The sequence below is a fragment of the Heteronotia binoei genome, chromosome 13 (genome assembly GCF_032191835.1).
Source record: "Heteronotia binoei isolate CCM8104 ecotype False Entrance Well chromosome 13, APGP_CSIRO_Hbin_v1, whole genome shotgun sequence".
NCBI classification, from domain to species: domain Eukaryota; kingdom Metazoa; phylum Chordata; class Lepidosauria; order Squamata; family Gekkonidae; genus Heteronotia; species Heteronotia binoei.
Window position 1 is genome coordinate 26,307,378 of NC_083235.1, and position 23,200 is coordinate 26,330,577.

At 46.3% G+C, this 23,200-nt stretch overlaps 1 protein-coding gene across 4 annotated transcripts in view; it reads left to right on the forward strand.

The window, feature by feature from the left end:
• Positions 1-23,200, forward strand: part of KIF5A (kinesin family member 5A) — an 88,156-nt gene that overhangs the window by 46,816 nt on the left and 18,140 nt on the right. For 2 of the 4 annotated variants that reach the window (XM_060252298.1, XM_060252297.1), the window contains exons 8-23: positions 157-281; positions 1,072-1,176; positions 2,175-2,323; positions 3,898-4,046; positions 5,604-5,779; positions 5,981-6,049; positions 6,743-6,949; positions 8,949-9,095; positions 10,811-10,999; positions 12,589-12,706; positions 15,049-15,107; positions 17,610-17,719; positions 19,307-19,408; positions 20,178-20,238; positions 20,619-20,690; positions 22,433-22,537. In XM_060252298.1, the coding sequence (XP_060108281.1) occupies positions 157-281; positions 1,072-1,176; positions 2,175-2,323; positions 3,898-4,046; positions 5,604-5,779; positions 5,981-6,049; positions 6,743-6,949; positions 8,949-9,095; positions 10,811-10,999; positions 12,589-12,706; positions 15,049-15,107; positions 17,610-17,719; positions 19,307-19,408; positions 20,178-20,238; positions 20,619-20,690; positions 22,433-22,537 (1,943 nt within the window). Of the gene's footprint in view, positions 1-156; positions 282-1,071; positions 1,177-2,174; positions 2,324-3,897; positions 4,047-5,603; positions 5,780-5,980; positions 6,050-6,742; positions 6,950-8,948; positions 9,096-10,810; positions 11,000-12,588; positions 12,707-15,048; positions 15,108-17,609; positions 17,720-19,213; positions 19,409-20,177; positions 20,239-20,618; positions 20,691-22,432; positions 22,538-23,200 lie in introns of all 4 variants that reach the window. The other 2 variants (XM_060252295.1, XM_060252296.1) reach the window with 1 other exon arrangement.

Here is a 23,200-nt window from a genome sequence, read left to right on the forward strand (position 1 = left end):
ATCTTCCATTGTGTCTTCTAGTTAAGTCCCAATAGCCAAACTGAAGATGGCAAAAAGAACTGATTTTAGATCATGGGGTCTCTGCCTTGGATTTTCATTCAGAGAGCCAGTTTCATTCCCTCTTTGTTTTTCTGTCCCCTTTTTTTACCCATGCAGACATGAACGAGCACAGCTCCCGTAGCCATAGCATCTTCCTCATCAATATCAAGCAGGAAAACATGGAGACTGAACAGAAACTGAGTGGGAAGCTTTATCTAGTGGACCTGGCTGGCAGTGAGAAGGTGCTGGAAGCTTGAGGAGGTTGAAGGGAGGGAGTAGATAGTGTCTCCAGCCTAGGATGGTGGCTGGCAAAACTCTGTTTTCTAATCATAAACAACTGCCTGATATCAGAAATCTACACACAGCCCAGCAGTGCTGGGAGATGATTCCTCAATGGGAGTCAGGAACATGACAGCTGGCACTGAAATAATGTCTTCACCTAACCTACTGGTCAGACACCACCACAAGGTTTGAATCCGAGTCCTACCCTAATGAGTCACTGTGGACTGTATGTGCTGACACATCAGTGCCTTCTTTTGGCACATAAAAGATCTGTGCAACGCTAGTCCTTGTGATTGGCCATCAGTATAAAGCTTCTGGATTGACCAGGCCTGAACAAAATACTAGGGGCCTGCACTTTGATTGGTCAGTGTTCTGCCTGCAGTTCTTGCTGTTGACCTCAGGGGACTGTAAGGTAGAAGTGACTGAATTCCTGTGTGCAGCCAAACCTTGATATTGTGATTTCATAATGCATTTTTTTGGGGGGGAGGGGAGTGCTCCCTGACTCTCCGTCACCTTGCTGTTCCTTGGGATTTGACTACAGTCCTGATATTTTTAGAAGAGTAGCTGGTTTCATTTGAAGACTTGAGTGTCACTGCTCATTTTAGTCTTCTAAATAATCTGTTTGCTCTCTGTCACATAGATAGCTTATCTATAAGGAAAATAAACTTCATCTCTTCTTTTATGGTTCAGCCCAAACTACATCAGGCCTTATCCACACCATAATAATTGAGATCTTCTTTCTCCTGGCAGGTCAGCAAGACAGGAGCTGAGGGTGCTTTGCTGGATGAGGCCAAGAACATCAACAAGTCCTTATCAGCCCTTGGCAATGTCATCTCTGCTCTGGCTGAGGGAACGGTATGACCCTAGGGCCATAAGCACTTTGTGTACTCTAGACTTAATACCTAAACATGTGAAGCCATTGTCTCAAACTAACAGACTTTCCGGTGGAACAAAACACATCTTATGTGTGTCCTGCGACAACAAAGTCTGCAAGCTCTTATTAGAACTCTGAGAATCCAAAACAAACATCAAATGAAATTTCTAGTCTTCATGTTTGCTGAGGGCAGTTAATGTGCAGACAAAAATGTTAATATTCAGAAACAAGACACAGGTACTGCAGGTTATTAGAAAGATAAGTGTAGATATATAGAGTGGTGTTGTCTTAAATTGTGACTCAGTGGCAAAAACTCTGAAGATAGCCGATATGCCTTCTTATTAGTTAAAAGTTCAGAAAACAGCACATTATACACAATAATGAGAGGGGGTGCAATGCTCTTGTGAGACTTTGGAAATAGAGACTCTATTACTGGTCAACAAACAGCAGATTAAAAAAGAGTATTTGATTGGGCATGCTATCACACTTAAGTTTTGAAAGAATGAATTTTGTCTTCTAACTGGATACTCGTAATAAAGAAAGGAAAGGTCAAATAAATAAGTAGAAAAAAACTCAAAATATAAGGGCTTTTAATACCCGTAATTTCAAGAATTAGAAATCAAGATATTTCTTGATTGGACAACATATAGTAATATTGTAGTGACTTGTCCACCAACTGCAATGTGTTTGCAAAGCAAATAGGCTGTGTCGTTAGATATAAAAAAAAAGAAGGAAGTTAGCTTGAGATGTGGCCAAAGCTTCTGATTGGCCGGCAATAGTGAACAGGTTGTCCACTTCTATGAAGGGGTACCCTTCTTCACCTGCTTTCACTTGGAAGATTGATTTCAAGATGACTTTGCTTATCCTTAGGGACTGGGCTGGTGGTCTTTACCCTTCTAACAGGTAATTAGGGAGTGCTGGCGGTTGCTGTTATCAGAGTGTGAATTAACCAAATATGTCCATCAATCTTGTCATGCAGAAGAGCTATGTGCCCTACCGGGATAGCAAGATGACCCGTATCCTGCAAGACTCCCTTGGTGGAAACTGTCGAACGACCATGTTCATCTGCTGCTCGCCCTCCAGCTACAATGATGCTGAGACCAAATCTACTCTCATGTTTGGACAGCGGTAAGCTCCTTGCCTCGTTCCATGTCTTTCCTGAGTGGTTGATGACCAGCCATTCTTTGTGGTGTTTACATAAGGAGAGAAACAAAGAATTAATAATGCAACAACTTCCTGCTTGAAAGCTGCAAATTTTCAAACACAATGCTGTTCTTTTTTCAGGCAAAGAGCCACCCCCCAACCCCCCCCCCCCCCAAGACAAACTCCTTAAACCCTAAAGCCCTCTTCTCACATGGCAGAGCATGAGTCCTAATCACTTGGGGGAATATCTGCACTACAAATTTAGTTTAAGGGGCATGTCCTCATCCATAGTTCTTTGAAGGGCCTAACAACACAGTACATTTTTCTAAGTACATGATATATTTTTCCTGGTACTGTTCCTGGATGCTGACAAGCAGATGTGTGCTAAGAGTTCAGATCCTGTCAAGCAGATATGTGCTGGTTTCAAGGTGCACAAATCAGGACCACAGCCCAAGGGGAGAGGAAGCTTCAGCCTTTTCTCCATGCTATTTTTCTGAGGTAAAATGATCCTAGGGTCAGTGCTATATGCCCCACTGGCAAAACATTGGTACTCGTGTTGATACTTTCATGAGGACCATTTTAAGTCAGGGAAGAGGTGTGATGGGGAAGCTGAAGACCCTTCTCTCTTGTGCTGTTGGGACCCTACGCACCTGGGAATAATCTCACCTGGGAAGGTGCATCAGAAAGGGTCACATCACTGCTTAGTTCTCATGGCCCTTTCTTACACATTCAGGGAAATGCTGATTGCAACTTTGGGGTTAGGAAGCAATTTTTCTCCAGGCTGGTTTGGCCAGGGATCCTGGAAGGGCATTTTTGCCATCTTTTGAGCATGGAGTAGGGGTCATTGAGTGTGTGTGTGTGGAAGGTATTTGAGAATTTCGTGCATGGTGTGGGGGGTTGGACCAGATGACCCTTGAGGTCCCTTCCAATCCTATAATTCTGTGAACTCTAGGAGTGTGCCTACTTGATGGAAACCTGGGTAGGTCTAAGTATGAACCCTGGAATAATATATCAGAAGGCCCCACAATGTGGTGCCTGTAGGCACCATGGCACCTGCTAACAACTTACTTGGTGCCCGCCAAATGTTTTTAGAAAATGGGTAGGGTCAGGAAGGACTGTTGCCCAGTGTGGCTTCTGATTGGCCATTAGAGAGTTGATTGACTGCACAGAATTTTTAAAGATTCTTGGGTACAGCACAAGTCCCCAGATATTGGGTACAGCACAAGTCCCCAGATATTTCTTGAATTGGACCTGGCAACCCTAAACTCAGAAGCCTTAGTGACCTCTGCAAAAGTACAGTTCTCTGATTGAAGGTGCAACAATTAAATTGATATAAAACCAACAGAAGATTGCAGCGTACTTCAGACCTTGTTCTAATTGTTTGTTCATCTACTTTCCGCTTGGTCCGGGACAGTGAATGTACTCCAGTCTCGCAGAATCAAGTCTCTTAGACCTGCCCGCTAACACAGGAAGTGGGGTCCAATAAAACAGAAATCTTCCCTCCAAGTCAAAAACTAGTTATCTCTATACAGAACTTTCACTTAACCCCCCAATTGCAGGGCCAAGACAATCAAGAATACAGCATCTGTGAACCTGGAGTTGACAGCTGAGCAGTGGAAGAAGAAGTTTGAGAAAGAGAAGGAGAAGAATAAGACCTTCAAGGAGACAATTGCCAAGCTGGAGGCTGAGCTTGGGCGCTGGCGCAACGGTGAGAACAGGCACACAGGGGAAAGAGGCTGTTTTGCATTGTCTTTGTATTCACAACTGGTTGTTTTATAAATGAGAAGTAATTTGCAAGAGATATTTCTCCATTGGTATCTCTGTGTAGTTGGTGCACGTGAATTTTCTGCCACACGAGCATTGGTTTACAATATTGATTGTCCCCTTTTATTAAAAAAAAATGTGAGAACTGCACATTCTCCCAATTAGGGCTTTTTTTAATAGCTGGAACTCCTTTGTATATCAGGCCACACACCCCTGATGTAGCCAATCCTCCAAGAAATTACAGGGCCTACTGTAAGCTCCAGGAGGATTGGCTACCTCAGGGTGTGTGGTCTAATATGCAAAGGAGTTCCTGCTACAAAAAAGCCCTGCTTCCAACCTTTCACTGTGAGATGACAAATGCAAAGACAAAAAAAGGATGTTTGGTGGTGGTGGGACTGACATCCTGTTCTTATGACAAGAGGTTCAACCCGTCCTCCATTTGGGGACAGTCACAGCTAATTTTAGCCTTGGTAAAGGGTGTGGTCAGGGGTGGGGAGAGTGATGACAGATTTTGGAGGCTGGTCACTCTGGGGACCATTGGTTTCTGTCAAGTCATATGATATGTTTTCATGTGATATTTGGGTTCAGTCTGAGTGAGGAGCAGCCAGTGGAAATCTTGGTCGGAAGACTCACAGTGGCTCTCAGCCACCTTGAGCGAATGGGGAAATCTAGCTTCTTTTGAGCAGGGGCAGCTTTAAAGTATTCTATTTTGCTTACACCACTTAGCCTCTGTTTGACTGCAGGCAATGTCGAGTAGAAGCTGGGTGGATGTATGTTGCAGTGCAGACCTAACAAAGTTGGTGTGGATTTAGTTTAAATTAGGGGTGGCCAAACTGGCTCAGAAGCCTCAAAGCCCTGTTAGCTGGCTTGGAGAAGGCATTTGTCTCTTTAAGTCATTTCTCCAAGTCAACCCAGCCAGCAACTAGGAAAACACATGCAAAGTTAAAGTTGCTTTCTTTCCACCTCTCCCTCCCCCCATCTATTTGCATTCCTTCCTTCTTTCCTTCCTTCCAGCTCTGAAACATCTCATGTTCATGTCTTGCAGCTCTCGAGCATCTGAGGCTTATTTTAGGTGGCTCTTACATTAAGCAAGTTTGTCCACCTCTGGTTTAAATGTAATTGCAGCATAAGGGTGCCCCATGTGGACAGTCTAAGAAGTGCTATTTAAGCTTCCTCGGACTGTTAAGTGTTCCATGGAGTTGCTCTCTGACTCACTGCAACCCCATGAAGTTCCACCTCATGGGTTTTTCAAGGCAGGTGATTTGCCATTGCAAAGCAACCCCTAGTCTTCCTTGGTGGTCTCCCATCCAAGTACCAACCCTGCTTAGCTTCTAAGTTCTGAAGAGGTCGAGTTAGTCTGGTCTATTACAAATCTGTAAGAGAGCAGTGAAGCAGTAAGGGGGTTACTCTGAAGGTAATGATGAATCCAAAGGGTATGCTGGGAGGGAAGGACTGCCCAAAGACAGCCAAGCTGACCTGCTCCTGTTCCCACCACTTCCAGGAGAGAATGTCCCAGAGACGGAGCAGCTGAGCAACGAAGAGAAGGTGGTGGCTGATACCTGCGATGAGACGCCCATCAACGACAACAATTCCTCCATCGTCATCCGGATTTCGGAGGAAGAGCGGCACAAGTATGAGGAGGAGATCCGCAAACTCTACAAGCAGCTTGATGACAAGGTCAGAGGCTCTATGCTGGTGTCGGAGAGACCCATTTCCACCCCCACCATCTCAGTGTTGAGTTGCCTTCTTGATGCTTTGGTCCTGTTCTCATCAGAGACCTTTGCCCTTTGCAAGAAGTCCCAGGCTTCTGTGTGTAGATCCTTATTCCAAAGGTGCAGCACAAAGTAGCTAATGCTGAATTGTTTTCTTTCTGTCCAGGATGATGAAATCAATCAGCAGAGCCAGCTGATGGAGAAGCTCAAGCAGCAGATGCTGGATCAAGAAGAGGTGAGTGGGGAACTTAAGAGAGGCCCTGCTGGAACAGACTAATCAGGTTGTTTTGTCCATAGTATCCTTTACCCCTCTACCTGGCTGTTCTGAATCCTGCCTCCTTCCATATCATTGTTTTGGGAACCGCTTTACCCAGAGGTCATTTCATAGAAAAAGAGGTGCTGGAGCTAATTAGCACAACTCATTTGTGTAACTCATTTGCATATGCCACACACCTCTGACATCACTGGAAGATGTACTAAATTATATCAGCTCAGCATCTATCTTAAAATGTTTCTTGAATTATAACTGTCATAACAAAACTTTACTCCCATCATACTTTTTAAATTACTTTCTCCTATGTGGCCACAGTGACATGAGGAAGATTTCCATCTGTCTGCTTTATATGTTTTGGTTATTTCATGGGGGAAAATACTAGAAAGTTTGTCAAATCTTACAGTTTCAGCAAAATTCTCACAGGTGGTTTGAACAACAGAGCCCAGAAGCAAAGGGTTTTTTTGGGGGGTGGGGGTGGGGAGAAAGAAAGAGCACAATACAATTTAGAGGTTCCATAGCGCCACTCCTGTGAGCTCCTGCCCAAAATGAGACCTGCCTTTACCTCATGCCTGGCATCTTTCTTGGACTTCTGCAACATATTTTGGCCTACTCGGGCCTTTGGCTACCCACCTCTCTTCCCTCTTTGCCAACCAGCTCCTCATGTCAACTCGTGGGGACAATGAGAAGGTGCAGAGGGAGCTAAGCCACCTACAGTCTGAGAATGACTCTGCCAAGGAGGAAGTGAAGGAGGTGTTGCAAGCACTGGAGGAGCTGGCTGTCAACTATGACCAAAAATCCCAGGAGGTGGAAGAAAAAAACCAGGAGAATCAGCTGTTAGTGGATGAGCTGTCTCAGAAAGTGGTAAGTGCAGTGGGTCAGACAGTGTCCTGCGCAAAGCAGTCAAGTCAGGATCTGAATCCAAAATTATTCCATAGATCTTGTTCTAGCAAAGGCTGGGGGTGAAATGAGGCCTTAAAAACCACTGTGACCTGGCTTCTGGTATTTAAAGCTGCTGTGCCTGATTATGGCAGCAAGTACTTAGGGTTCTCAATCCCCAGTTCCAGGCAGGGGATCCTTTGGTTTGGGGGGCTTCTGCTTGCTTCTGCCCTGCTCCCAAACAGTGGCAGTGCACTGATGTCATGTTGAAATGATGTCACATCTAGGACATTGCAAGGTGATGCTTTGCATTTTGGGCAAAACTCTGTGGTTTGATGCTGATTTTGCCATACAGTTTTGCACAAAAACCAGAGCATTGTTGCCACTGTCTCCAACATGATGATGTCATTTTTGGGTGATGTCAGCACATCAGGGACATCTCCGTCCACTCCCAGAATGCCCCCTACAAAAGAAGAGTACGTTTCTGGCCCCTTATGGCTGCAAAGATTTGCTTGAACATGTGCAGGTAAAGCCCACTAGAATTTCAGAAGCCAGAGAAACTACTGAATAGATTTCTCATGCAGTAACGGAGAGACTCCAGTACTCAATATAGCCTATTACCCCATCCCACTGCTGCTAGCAACCCATCAGAAATTATGCAAAGTTCTAACTACAATGCAGAGTAAATGATACATATTAGCAGATGTTCTCATTGTCTGCATAGTTTTATACAGATTGCCAGCTTCCACATGTGCTTGGGTGTTACTTTGAATTAAAGCACAGTTTAGAACCTAAGATGGCCCTCTTTGGGTTGGGAAATATTTGTAGATTTGGGGGGTGGAGCTTTGGGAGGGTGGAGTTTGGGGACAAGAGGGAACTCAATGGGGTACAATGCCATAGAGTCCAAAGCAGCCCTTTTCTGCAGGGAAAGTATTCTTTATTGCCTGAAGACAAATTGTAACAGCAGAAGATCTCCAGGCCCCACCTTGAAGTTGACAGCCCTACTAGAGCCTGTTTGGGAAGTTGGGAGTGTAGCCCTGGAGTTTGCGAATTATTGTTCAATAGATAATATTCATCTGGAAGAAACAGGTTGCATTAACACTAATGAAAGCTGTGATCTGTTTCTCTCTGGAGCTCGTATCTGTGGATAGTCCACTCCAGAGAGCTGAACTGGGAAGAAAGCTCTGTTCCTTTCATCTACCCCTCTCCCCTCCAATTACTTTATTAGATTTAGTTTTATTCATCAGTCTCTTTCCACTCCCAAATAACCCTCAGAGCAGCTAACACTAATAAATGAAAGTGACATACTAATCATGAATTCAGTTTTAAGAGGAACAGAAAACAAATTTAAGCAAAAGATGATAAAAAATTATCAGTGGTGAAAAAGCAATAACCATGCTCTTGGTCTAGAGCAGGGGTGGCCACATAGAATAAATGTCAGATGTTTGAGAGCCACAACAAAGGGAGGGAGGGAGGGAGGAAGGAAGGAAGGATTGAAAGAAAGGTGGAAAGAAATCATATAGATAAGGAAGGAAAGAAGTGAAAAGAAAGCAACTTTAACTTAAATGCATTCTCCAAGCTGCTGGCTGGCTTGGCTTAAATAAGTGATTTAAAGAGACAAATGCCCTCTCCAAGCAGGCCTACAAGGCGGCGAGGGCTTCAAGAACCACACAATATGTGTGAAAGAGCCACATGTGGTTCCTGATCTACACTTTGGCCACCCCGGTCTAGAGACGATGGCTAGGAGGTTAATGATGCAGCAGTCTTGCTGAAGCTAAATGTATACATGTCTGGCCAGTGCTTGAACATCTGGGAAATTCCCTCATCCCCCCATATAGGTTGCCTTGAGTTTGCTGAAGGTGGGGATAGGAATACAGTAAAGAAATCAAGACTCTGTCATTGCAAACCAGAGGCTGAGTAATGAAAGAGAGAAGGGTGCATGTGTCTCCTTGGCATTGGCTCAGCTGTCTCTTCCCCTTTGCAGGCCACCATGTTGTCCTTGGAGTCAGAGTTGCAGCGGCTGCAGGAGTTCAGTGCGCATCAGCGCAAGCGCATCGCTGAAGTGCTCAATGGGCTCATGAAGGACCTAAGCGAGTTCAGTGTCATTGTGGGCAACGGCGAGATTAAGCTGGTAAGAAGGAGGGGGAATCCTGGGGAGCCAGACCAGCTGTGGCTTAAAGCAAAGGTACTTCTTGGAATACCTGAGGGATTCGTTCAACCAGGGCTTTTTCGTAGCAGGAACTCCTTTGCAGATTTTGCCACACCCCCCCTTATGTAGCCAATCCTCCAAGAGCCTACAGGGCTCTTATTACAGGGCCTACTTTAAGCTCTTAGAGGATTGGCTACATTAGGAGGTGTGGCCTAATATGCAAATGAGTTCCTGCTGCAAAAAAAGCCCTATGTTCAACTCTGCATTAGCAGCACCTGCATCATTGCCCAGGTCAGTCCTATTTCAGAAAATGACACAGCAAGGGTTAACTGGAAGGCAGTTTATAAAATCACTTGGTGGGCTGGACAAGAGAAATAGGATTGTATTTTAAACTTCCATGTTTTATTTTTACACATTTTTAAATGCGTCCTGTCCAGAGACCTACTTGAGGCAGGTTTTCTTCTGCTTGAAGGATAAAAATACAATAAAAGTACACAGGTAGTAAGGAATGTTAGCTTTGGTTTATTCACAAAGTTTACTCTTTGTCTTTAGTGACTGAGCAAGAATGTGCTTTCTGCTAAACAGAGGGGAGGGAGGTTCTTAAAAATACCTTCTCATGTTGTCTTCTTGAGATGATGGGGTTGAGTGTGATGTATGAACAGACAACACTGTAAAGATTCAGAGTGCCCTGATGTGGGAAGTTCCATGCATGGAGCATCTAGAGTTTGTTTTTCTCTAAGGTATATGGGTGCCTAATTCAGATGGGGACCACAGTATGAGGCTATTGGAATTAAGTCTTCTAAACATGCAGGGCCAGCTCTGCCATTACGCAAACTAGGCAATTGCCTAGAATGCCAGCCTTCTGGAGGCACTGGATAGGGTGCCCCTCGTGTGACATTATCAGTGCAGGGGAGGCTCCGAAAGTTAACCTTGCCTAGGGTGCTAGACAGTCTAGGGCTGGCTCTGTACAAATGCATTATTTTCCCAATCTGAAACAGTCCGGAGGAACTGTGGCTTAGCCTGCATTGAGGTAAAATATGATACACAAACATCACCAAAGCATTTTACTGAGGGCGAACATGAATAAGATTCAGACTTAAACACAGACTAACTTGGTTCTGACCTGAATGGCCCAGGCTAATCTGATCAGATTTTGGAAGCTAAGCAGGCTCAGCCATGGTTAGTACTAGGACGAGAGATCACCAAGGAGGCCTAAGGTTGCTGTGCAGAGATGGGCATTGGCAAACTGTGACCGATTTGCCACTAGCTTTATGCCACTCTCATGCTCCTCTTCTCCGTGGGGCTTCTGTCGGATTTCATACTATCTGCCCTGGGGCTGCAACTAGCTTTGCCTTTTTTGTGCAGCAAACAAACTTTTCTAGAGGATCTTGTTTGCTGCGCAAAAGAACGAGTTGCAGCCCCGGGGCAGATAGTGTAAAATCCAACTGAAGCCCCGTGGAGAAGAGGAGCGTGAGAGCAGCATAAGGCTAGTGGGAAATCGGTCTGTGTTTGAATGTCTCTTGCCTTGAAAACCTTGCAGGGGTCTCCATAAGTTGGCTGAACCTTGACCATCAGCAGCTTGGTTCAATACACAGCTGTGACACGGTTGAGCTCTCTGTGTGCAGGGTACACAAGGATTCCATTCCTGATAGGTCCCCACTCCCACCTCTTCACCTTCCTGCTTTCCTTATCCCCAGCCGGTGGAGATCAGTGGTGCCATTGAGGAAGAGTTCACAGTTGCCCGACTCTACATCAGCAAGATAAAATCTGAGGTGAAGTCTGTCGTGAAGCGCTGCCGGCAGCTGGAGGGGCTGCAGGTGGAGTGTCACCGCAAGATGGAGGTGACAGGCCGAGAACTGTCTTCTTGCCAGCTTCTCATCTCCCAGGTCAGTCCTGGGACTAGGGTTGCCAGCTGCAGCTTGGGAAATACTTTGAGGTTTTGTGGGTGGAGCCTGAGGAGGGTGGAGTTTGGGAAGGGAGGGGCTTCAATCGAGTATAGTTCCACAAAGCAGCCATTCTCTATGGGCGAACTGAACTGTCACCTGGAGATCAGCTGTAATCCCCAAACATCTGCAGCCGCCACCTGAAGGTTAACAACCATACCTGGGGCAGAGAGAGAGGAGGGGGTTGCCAGCTCTGGGCTGGGAAATACCTGGAGATTTGGGGGGGGGGTGCCTGGAGAGGGTGGGGTTTGGGGAGAGGAGGGATCTCAGCAGGGATATGATGCCATAGAGTCCACCCTCCAAAGCAGCCATTTTCTCCAGCGGAACTGATCTCTGTAGTCTGGAGATCAATTGTAATACTGTGAGAACTTCAGGCCCCACCTGAAGGGTGGCAGCCCTACAAAAGAGAAAACAGATGTGGGGCAGAAAGATGGAGGACCTTAGCATGCCCTGGTCTAAGAAACTCAGGCTGCACCAGGAGCATGGCAACAGGAAGTGAATTTGCTGGATGCAGGGGATTCAGGGCAAGGAAAAGGGTTAAGCATTCCCTTTGCCCTGTAGCATGATCCTGATCATTCACCAGCAGGACTTTTCATAGCCATTCAGTGTAACATCAAGTTTAGCATTCAAAATAAAATCAATTTACTTTTTTTAAAAAAGTTTAGCATTCAAAACATACACCTGGATCATAAATCAGAACTGAGTGACCTTGGGCCAGTCACACTCTCTTAGCCTAATCTATCTCACAGAGTTGTTGTGAGCAGGGCTTTTTTTGTAGCAGGAACTCCTTTGCTTTTTAGACCACATACCCTGATGTAGCCAATGCTCCTGGAGCTTACATTAGGCCCTGTACTAAGAGCCCTGTAAGCTCTCTTGAAAGATTGGCTTCATCTAGCCCCTGTGTTCTCTGGCGGGAAACGCTCACGCACATGTGACACAATGACGTCACCCACATGTGATGTCATCGCACCGTCGCCAGCAGCCACTCTAGGCATTTCCGGGAAAACTCTATGGTACCCTATTGCACCATAGAGTTTTTCCTCCCAAATGGCTACAGTGTCCAGGAAAACCATAGAGTTTTCCCAGAAATGCCTAGAGTGGCTACCATGCACTGTCGCTGGCATGGTGACGTCACTTCCAGGTGACGTCATCGTGCTGACGATGTCAGGGGAGGTTCCCCCCGCCAGCCCAATGTGGGGGCTTGGTAGCCCTAGCTACAGCAAGGGTGTGTGGCCAAATATGCAAAGGAGTTCCTGCTACAAAAAAAAAGTCCTGGTTGTGAGGATAAATGGTGGAGGGAGGAAAACAATGCAAGCCACTTTGTGTCCCCACTGGGGAGAAAGGCAAGTTATAAATGAAATAAGTAAATAAATAAAGTGACTCTTGGATTTCTTCACATCACTCTCATTCTGGAAAACAATCTGAGGAGAGCACAGGAATCCTGGAAACCCCGCTGAGGGATGTGCTCATGTTATTCTTGCGAAGTGGGATCCCTTCCTTGATTGTTCTTCTCCCTTGCCTTCCTTCCCCAGCATGAAGCAAAGATCCGCTCGCTCACCGAGTACATGCAGAGCGTAGAGCTGAAGAAACGGCATCTGGAGGAATCCTATGATGCTCTGAGCGAAGAGCTGGCTAAGCTTCAGGCCCAAGGTGGGTGTGCAGAGCCAGATTGTGCTTCGTATTAATCCAGGAGGCTCAGCTGTACATTGCTGTTTCTTTCGTGTTTATTTCAAACTTTTTTTTTTCCTTTTGCAAATTCAGATGCAGGGATTGCTTTTCAAATAAAAGAAGGGTGTGGGGAGAAGGGAAAACTTGAACCCCTTCCTCCTCTGCTGTTTTCTTGATGTGAAAAAAATACACCCCGAATTCATGTTACTCTAGGGCAGCTGATGCCCAGGTGGGGGCAGGGGATCCTCTGGTTTGGAGGCCCTCTCCTCCCCCCACTTCGGAGTCAACAGAAAGCAGGGAAGAGAAGGAAATGTATGCTGGGCACTCCATTATTCCCTATGGAGATCGATTCTCATGGGGTGTAATGGAAAATTGTTCTGTGGGTATCTGGGGCTCTAGGGGGGCTGTGTTTTGGCATAGAGGCACCAAATTTTCAGCATAGCATCTGGTGCCTCTCCTCAAAACACCATCCAAATCTCAAGAAGATTGGATTAGGGGGTCCAATTCTATGAGCCCCAAAAGAAGGTGCCCCTATCCATTATTCCAAATGGAGGGAAGGCATTTAAAAGGCACGCAGTTCCCTTTAAATGTGATAACCAGAACTCCCTTCGGAGTTCAGTGATGCTTGTCACACTCTTGCTCCTGACTCCACCCCCAAAGTCTTCTGGCTCCTCCCCCAAAGTCCCCAGATATTTCTTGAATTGGACTTGGCAACCGTATGTAACCTCCCCACACCTTGTGGCAAGCTCACAGATACCGATTTCCCCATTAGTAGGGGTACAAGGGAACTTGGGATGGTTTTTTTCCTGCAAGAAAATGGCAAAGAAGTTTCTTACTCTTCCAGACTCTTTTAACTGCAAGGATTGCAAAACAAAAGAAAACCTTTACAATGATAGAATTTTAGTTGATCCCTGACATGGAGCATCATATACACATACATGAAGCTGCCTTACCCTGAATCAAACGAGTACTGTCTATTCAGTCTGGCAGTGTTTCTCCAGGGTCTCAGGCAGGGGTCTTTCACATGACCTACTACTTGATCTTTTTAATTGTAGATGCCTGGAACTGAACCTGGGACCTTCCACATCCCAAACAGAGACTCTTCCGCTATGCCACAGCCGCTCCATTGGAGTGCCATGTGTGGTTTCCTCTGCAGTTGGTACAGAACACAGCTCATTTTTAATACAGAGTACTTTAGCCCCTGAGAATATGGGGGTCTGCAGTCTTGTCTATTTTCAAGCGGCCCCCATTGTGTTTTGTAAAAGTTCCTGTGTATAAAAAAAGACTAGAATCATGCCTGCTGAATGTCAGCAAAACAGCTAGTGGGAGGGGTAAGATCTTCATGGGAGAAGCCGCAGAGGGAGGGACCCATGTCTTCTCCTAATTGTCTAATTCAGCCTTGAGAATTCGCCCTCAGCTGTTTGTTTGTCACATCTCTTAAAAATACCACATGAGCTGGATGCTGCCCACAAGCTGTCAACTGCTTTACTAATCAAAAGCCCTGCTCTTAGCAGAAACCTATGCTAAGATATTCTCTCCCGGCCATATTATCACAGCAGGTTTAGGACCAGAGCTTTTCTTTTTAGCAGGAACTCACAGGAACACAGTTCCAGCTGTGTAGCCTAATATGCAAATAAGGGTGTGGCCTAATATGCAAATGAGTTCCTGCTGTGCTTCTTCTGCAAGAGCCCTGTGTGAAACGAAGGCGACATCAGGGGGGGTGTGGCCTAATATGCAAACGAGTTCCTGCTGGGCTTTTTCTTCAAAAAAAGCCCTGGTTAGCACACAAAAACAGAATAGCATGCAAACATATACAATGTGGTTTTTTTCATGCAGTTTTTTTTCATGAGCATCGGATGCTCAGAGGGGTCAGAGATCCTTGGTGGAGGAAAACTAGAGTACCATGGCTTCTGATTCCTTCCATCCTTGAACTGTGGCAGTTGTCTTCAGTGCTACATTCTTTACTGCTCCTGTTTTCTCATGCAAAATACTTTTATCATTTACAGTGATAGCTTTTGCAGTCCTCATTGTTCTCACTCACAGAGGACTCTGGGAAGCAGGCCACTCTAATTTCCATTACACAGATGGATTGCTTCCCTCCAGCCCTCTTTATGTCCCACTACATGCTTCCGCTGTGCCCTTGGAGCATAGACTGTCAGTGAGGGGCCTTAAGAGGCTACACAATAAATCTAGTCAAGGAGACAGGATTTTGGTCTGGGTCTCTGGGTTCAAATCACTGATCACTGAACACACACTTGACTTTCAGCCTTGCTGATCTAACATTTGGCCCCACTTCAACAACTGTTCTTCATCTCTCCTGACAGAGACTGTACATGAAGCAACCAAGGAGCAGGACTTGATCCAGGACACAGATGAAGTCAAAGTTAGTACCAGAGGAACAGCACCTCCTTCCTTCCTAATCCTTCATGATTTGGGGGGCCCTGGGCAAAAGTCCAAGATGGGGACCCAGAATCAGTGTGGCAGATACCATCACCAAACTCCAGTTGCCTGAGCCCTGCATGGGGTGGCTGCTGGGGATGGTGGAAGCCTGCTCTTCTCCCCCCCCCCATCTTTTGGGGGTAGGGAAGGAATGTGGGTGGTTAGGCCCCACACTGGGGTTTCTGCCCCAATTGTCTACTGGCTAAGACTGGTCCTGCCTAGAGACTCTAGCAGCAGGAGAATGTTTCCCTTTTGAGCAGAATATTTGACACTGGGTAGCTCTCATCCAAAAGGTGGTTGCACTCTGGATGTACATATACTAGGCCATATATCCCAATGTGGCACCTATGGGTGCCATGTTGACTGCCAGTGTTTTTCTTGGAGCTCACTTGCTTCTTCTCCAAAGCAAAGAGCCAGTCTTGACCTCTTTGGTGACTGAGGTTCTTCAGAAGATCTCAGGAGGCATCACCCTTTAGTCTTCAGAGCCCATTTGAAAATAGCTGCTGTCATTAAAATGTTGCCTTGAAACCTCACAACCAGTGTTCCCTCTAAGCTGAGTTAGTGTGAGCTGGCTCACAGTTTTTTAGACTCCAGCTCACAAATTTTTGTCTTAGCTCAGGAAGGGTGGCCCCAGAGCAAATTAATTTATGCCATAGCCAAATCACTCACTCACAACTTGAATGCCAGTAGCTCACAAAACAGACTTTTTGCGCACAAGACTCCGCAGCTTAGAGGGAACTGGCAGAGATTGACCAAGAAAGAGATCTTGGGGTCATGGTAGATAGCTCACTAGAAATGTCAAGACAGTGTGCGGTTGCAATAAAAAAGGCCAACGCCATTCTGGGAATTATTAGGAAGGGAATTGAAAAATCAGTCAGTATCATGTATAAGTCGATGGTGCGGTCTCATTTGGAATACTGTGTACAATTCTGATCACCGCACCTCAAAAAGGATATAATAGCACTGGAAAAAGTACAGAAAAGGGCAACTAGAATGATTAAAGGTTTGGAACACTTTCCCTATGAAGAAAAGTTAAAACGCTTGGGGCTCTTTAGCTTGGAGAAACGTCGACTGCAGGGTGACATGATAGAGGTTTACAAGATTATGCATGGGATGGAGAAGGTAGAGAAAGAAGTACTTTTCTCCCTTTCTCACAATACAAGAACTCGTGAGTATTCAATTAAATTGCTGAGCAGTCGGGTTAAAACAGATAAAACGAAGTACTTCTTCACCCAAAGGGTGATTAACATGTGGAATTCACTGCCACAGGAGGTGGCGGCAGCTACAAGCATAGCCAGCTTCAAGAGGGGATTGGATAAAAATATGGAGCAGAGGTCCATCAGTGCCTATTAGCCACAGTATATTACTGGAACTGTCTGGGGCAATGATGCTCTGTATTCTTGGTGCTGGGGGTGGGCAAAGTGGAAGGACTTCTAGACCCACTTGTGAACCTCCTGATGCCATTTGGTGGTGGTGGGGGGGGGGGTTGGCCACTGTGTGACACAGAGTGTTGGACTGGATGGGCTGTTGGCCTGAACCAACATGGCTTCTCTTATGTTCTTATTAACATTGTTCACAACATGTTGCAGTTCCTCACCTCAATGGCAACCATTTTATGATAGTCCCACCTTCCGTGGCAGCCAACCCACAACAGGGATGACAACCCCCTGTCCTAGGGTAATAGCATGGAGCACTGGGAGGAGAACCAACAAAATGGTGGCGTTGTGGAGATGAACATGTAGAGCTGCTGAAGGGAACTTAGGTGCAGCAGGGAATATCAAAGATAGCTGGTTATACATGAATATAGAAAGCTGCCTTGAGCCAGACCGTTGGTCCATGGGGCCCAGGAGTGCTTACTCCAACAAGTAGTGACTCTTCGGGGTCTCAAACCACAGCCTTTCCAGCCACCCAATGGAAATCCATTCTTAAGCTGTGATGCCTTTAGACCTGCTGCATGCAAATCATGTACTCTGCTTCATTTTGGGGAGGTGATGCTTTGTATTCTTGATGCTTGGGAGGCAACAGTGGAAGGGCTTCTGGAGAGAGCCAGTTTGGTGTAGTTGTTAAATGTGTGGACACTTATCTGGGAGAATCGGGTTTGATTCCCTGTGCCTCCACTTGCAGCTGCTGGAATGGCCTTGGGTTAGCCATAGCTATCGCAGGAGTTGTCCTTGAAAGGGCAGTTTCTGGGAGAGCTCTCTCAGCTCCACCTACCTCACAGCATGTCTGTTGTGGGGGAAGAAGATAAAGGAGATTGTAAGCTGTTCTGAGACTCTGATTCAGGGAGAAGAGCAGGGTATAAATCTGCAGTCGTCGTCTTCTTCTGGCCCCACTTGTGCACCTCATGATACCACCTGGGGTTTGGGCTAGTATTGGACTAGATGGGCCACTGGCCTGATCCAACATGGTTTCTCTTTTGTTCTTATGTTCATCCTTGTCCCTGAAGAAAGCCCTGGAAGTGCAACTGGAGAGTCACCGCGAAGCCCACCACAAGCAGCTGGCGCGGCTGCGAGATGAGATCAACCAGAAGCAGAAAATCATTGATGAGCTGAAGGAGTGAGTCATCCAGAGGGCGGGCCAAGTCACTTCCATGAGCGGGATGCGACTCACTACGTATCTTGCATGTTGGGTATTTGGGGAGGCTGGGCTTTACTGGCAGTGGTCACCTCAATCAGTAGGCACGATGCCACCACAGATGAGTATTGAGGTGAGGCTGGAGAGCCAGGGCTTACGTGAGAAAAAGAGGCCAACTCCAGTCATGCTTCTGAGTTGGAATGAAAACCAGGAAGCAACAGTGAGGCTGGAAGTGAAGCTGGAGCTGCTCCTGGGCAAACAGCAAGCCCCTGTGGCTCAACAACTGTTGCATTATATGAGAAATGAGCAGACTGGCAAGTTGAAACAGTCCAGGAGCATACCTGGGTTTTCCAGGGTTGCTGGAAACATTCAGCTCAGATGCATCACCTTGCACATCACTCCCTTCTGTGCTGCCAAGGCGAAGCTACAGCTTCTCCGTGTGAACCTGGTTGGTCGTGGTGTGGAAGGAGATGGTGTGTGAGCTGATGCCCATAGTCACTGCTCTAGTTCACCAGTGGCACCCCAGTGGCACTGGGGACGTTCTTGGTAAGTTAAAGGACCAGCCACTCCTGGATGTGATCCTTCATCATTGACTGAGCAGGCCTTGTGTGGCATGTCTTTGCATGTTCTATGGCCTGTATGATTTCTATGCTGCAAATGCAATGCTTTCCTATTTCCCTCTCCTGTCCTCTCCTCTCCCATAGATCAGGACATATGCATACTGCAAACATAAACTAATTTCACTGTCCTTGGAACTGCAGGATCTCTCAAGGGTGCTGAGGCCACCAAAAACAAAACAACCCCCTTCTATTTCCCATAGTTTCCTAAAGGAAACCAGAATGACCAATCCAGTTTAAAACACTGCCAGAAAGGAGCCTAGTAGGTTCATGATTGGCCACTGGTAGTCCTGGAAATGCTGAATATGTGGTTATATCAAACAGCTTCTTAGAGATATTGGTATGGATCCTGAGCTTGGCTTCATCTTTCTCTGCAAAGCAGGGTCAGTCCTCTACTATTGAACACATTCCTATGCACTAGAAGCATTTGCTTATGTGAGATCAATGGTTTTCAAGGAGCCAGAAAACAAACTTCCTTCCTTCCTTCCTTCCTTCCTTCCTTCCTTCCTTCCTTCCTTCCTTCCTTCCTTCCTTCCTTCCTTCCTTCCTTCCTTCCTTCCTTCCTTCCTTCCTTCCTTCCTTCCTTCCTTCCTCTATTCATGTCTTGCAACTCTCAAACTCCTGATGTTTATTCTGTGTGGCTCTTGTGTTAAGCAAGCTTGGCCACCCCTGATTTGCAACAGAGGACCTCCTCTGCATGGGACAAAAACGGGGGGGTGTCAATGGAAGCAAAGCTTAGGATCCAAGCCAATATCCCTGGAGGTGGGGGAGAGATCTCTCTAGCACTGTGGGGGCATGGCTTTTTGGTTGTCCTGTCTTGAACACTGATGTTTGCTTCCCGTGTCAATCTCACACTCAGGTCTAAGGCTGGTGAGGAAGGCTGGCGGGCAGTTGGCATGTTTTCCATCTCTATGTTAGCATCTCTGTCTCTCCGTATTCTATCCCTGCGCAGCTTGAACCAGAAGTTAGAGCTGGAGCTGGAGAAGCTTCGGGCCGACTATGAGAAGCTCAAGAGCGAGGAGCTGGAGAAGTCCCAGAAGCTGCAGGAGCTGACGTGAGAGACCCCCTTTCCTTTCCTCCCCCAGCCCGCTTTTAGCTGGTGGTGCTCTGGGGAAAAAAATTGCAAGAGGTGGGAATCACATCTGGGAACAGGCTTCTACACGTAGCTCATCGATGCCACTGTCTGAGGATTGTTTTGCAAAGTTGTAGGCCTTCAGATTTATGTTTAGGCTCACAACTGAAAAGGGTAGTATGGGAGTGAGACATCCACAATTAGAAATGTGTGTGTTTGTACAATATCACGGATCCTGATTTGACTGCAGTTCCCTGTGGAGTGTGTACTGGTGACAAGCCTGGGTTTAAACCATCTCCTAGCTTAGCTTTCCTCACAAGGTCATTGTGAGGAGCAAAATTATATGTACACCATCGATTATTTGGAGGGTGTAAACTTTTATATCTGCTTTAATTATTATTTTCTATTATTGTTTTCAACTTGTTTACATCTGATTATGATGTACACTGCCCTAAGCCTTTTGGGGGAGGGTGGTTTATAAATGTAATAAACAACAACATTTCACATACCCATCCAGCTACTTCTGGGAAGTTCACAAACAGGAAGCGAGTCCAACAAGTTAGACACTGTGTGCAGAAAGACTTCCTTTTGTCTGTCCTCCTGAATGTCCCACCGTTGGATCAGGCACCTGGGTCCCAGCACATATCAAACATAACATGGATGTTGGCCCTGATCCTGTGTCTGCCCTGAAATGGACATATTTGCCTCTTCTCCTGGTCTTCTTGACCACTTTCCCCTTTCTGCTTCTCAGATTTCTGTACGAGCGACACGAGCAGTCCAAGCAGGACCTCAAAGGGCTGGAGGAGACTGTGGTGAGTATCTAAGATACCCTTGACCAAGGGTGGCCAAACTTGCTTAACTAAGAGCCACATAGAATAAACGTCAGATGTTTGAGAGCCAGAAAGGAGGGAGGGAGGCAAATAGATGGGGGAAGGGAGTAGGGAGGGAGAGGTGGTAAGAAAGCAACTTTAACTTCAAATGCATTCCTTAAGCTGCTGACTGGCTTGGAGAAGTGTTTTAAAGAGACAAATGCCTTCTCCAAGCCAGCTGACGGGGTGGTGAGGACTTCAAGAGCCACACAATGTGTGTGAAAGAGCCACAGTTTGGCCACTCCTGCCCATGACAGAGGAGAGGCTGAAGGTCACAGTGATCTCTCATCTCATCTTGGTCTTTCTTTCTGTGCTCCCTCCAGGCCCGTGAACTCCAGACCCTCCACAACCTTCGCAAGCTGTTCGTTCAAGACGTCACGACTCGAGTTAAGAAAGTAGGTGCTTCTCTAAATTCCTGAGCCCCCAATGATAATTACTGGATCTAACTGTAATCTGACTGCTCCCCAACCCCTCTCCTCCCCTCAGTGTGAATGAAAAAATCTGCAAAATCAGGCCACCCAGGGCTTTTTTTGTAGCAGGAACTCCTTTGCATATTAGGCCACACAGCCCTGATGTAGCCAATCCTCCAAGAGCTTATAGTAGGCCCTGTAAGAAGAGCCCTGTAAGTTCTTGGAGGATTGGCTACATCAGGGCTGTGTGGCCTAATATGCAAAAGAGTTCCTGCTACAAAAAAAGCCCTGAGGCCACCAACAACTATGAACTCTGGTCTGATGAGTACTCAATATGCTCCAGCAGAAGATGGAATGTTGAGAACAGCTAAGAGTCAGATCAAAGGAAGAAAAAACAGGGAAAGGAAAATTAGCCTACTCAAAACCTAAGAGTTTGCAGAGATTATAGGCAGAGGAAATTTTGTGAGGTGAAGTTGAATTTCCAAATTGACCTTCCCCCATGAATCCTCATAGACCCTCAATTTGCAGTAATAGTAATTAGCCTCTGAATAAGCACTTTGGAATAGTCAAACCACTTCATGTATATTATCTCCGTAATCCTTGTAACAACAACACAGGTCAACAGAATTATCCCTGTGTTGCAGGTGAGGGCAGGAGACACTGAGCTTCAGAAACAATAGTTTGTCCCACAAGTAAATGCACAACAGGAGAAAGGTTTGATCTTGGTGGCTTTTTAGACCACAGATCTGTTTATTTAAAAGGCTAAACTACATGTTACATTGAAGGTCTGTTATTGGACACCCACTCAGTACCAATCTGACTTTAAGATAGCCATAAGCATTCTGATTTGGATTAGAGCAGTGATTCTGGAGAAGAAGGGGTTTAATTATTTTCATCCTGCACTGCTTTCCCAGTCATAACTTCCATCTCTCCACTTGGTTGTGGAAACAAGACAGTCAAAAAGAGGGTGACTCCCTCCCCCATCAAATACCCCTGGGTCCTCATTTTGGAGAAATGATGTATGGCAAGGGAGATCCCCATTCATCCACAGTGCCATGGCTATGATCCATATTGGCCCCTTCCCCCAATCAACGAGGGAAATGGTATGTTTGCATGTGTATGTGGGGAGTGGAGTGGGAATTCTCTCTCCCCTTCTTCCATCCTGCAGCCCTGATTCACATCAGTCCCTCTCAGTGCTTTTTTTTGTGTGAAAAAAGTCCTGATACTCAGGACATTTTTGTTGTTGCAGGAACTCCTTTGCATATTAGGCCACGCCCCCTGATGTAGCCAATCCTCCTAGAGCTGGCTCTTTGTATGGGGCCTACTGAGCTCTAGGCAGATTGGCTACATCAGGGGTGTGGTCTAATATGCAAAGGAGTTCCTGTGACAAAAAACAAAACAAAATAAAAGCAGCCCTGCTGATACTCATATATAAGATTGCATCGACTTCCATCAATTCCCCCTTCAGGACTTGGGAGACCCCCCCAAAAGGTGCTGGTTCTCAATACTGGTGAGTACCAAAAGCCCTAGTTTCTCCTAATGAAGCATATTGAAAATACACCATAGTTTCATGTTATGTCTTAACCAAGCAGTAACCTCATTGTTAAGTTTGGGTAGTCCAAATCAAGTAAGATACTCAACAGTTTGTTTCATTCCTCTCCAATTGAAGTTAGGCCCTTGCTGTGAGCCTGCAGCCACCTGGATACATTTCTGTACTTCCTTTCCAGAGCGCGGAGTTGGAACCCGAGGATAGCGGGGGGGCTCATTCCCAGAAACAGAAGATTTCCTTTCTTGAGAACAACCTGGAACAACTTACAAAAGTTCACAAACAGGTTAGTGGAGGGAAGAGAGTCGGACTGTTGGACAAAAAGAGTGAAGGATTGTGGGGATCAGAGGTGGGGTGGGGGCGGGAGTGGTGTGGGCTGGGTCAGGTAGCTGGTGAGTCCAGACCTATCCTCCTTCCTTACACTTGTTCCTCTGGAGGGGGAAGCCTTTTTCCCCTCCCCCATTTTGCACTGTCTCTCTGTCTTGTAGCTGCTTTGAATGTTGGTTCATGATGTTGCCCTCTTTGCTGTGCACACTGCCAGGATTTCTCCCCCTGGCCAAGTTCAGCCTGGCAAGAAACACTGTACTGGCATGACTCACGTGCTCCATGCTTGCTGCCCGCCCCATTCCTGAATCAACCTCATTTTCCCTGGAACTGTTTTAATGTCCTAAGAGCCCATAAACTCATTATAGGAGAGGGAAGGCAGCATGGTATATCCAGATTTTGTCAGCTCTCAGAAGTTAAGCAGAGTCGGTCTTTGGATGGGAAACCACCAAGGAAGATTCTGCAGAGAAAGGCCATGGCCAACCACCTCTGCTTCTCCCTTGCCTTATTGGGGTCACTATAAGTCAGCTGCGACTTGACAGTGCATGCTATGTCTTGATGGTGCATATGAACAGAAAATCATCACAGACTTATAGCTTGTGGTGACATCTCTTGCTGTGCCACC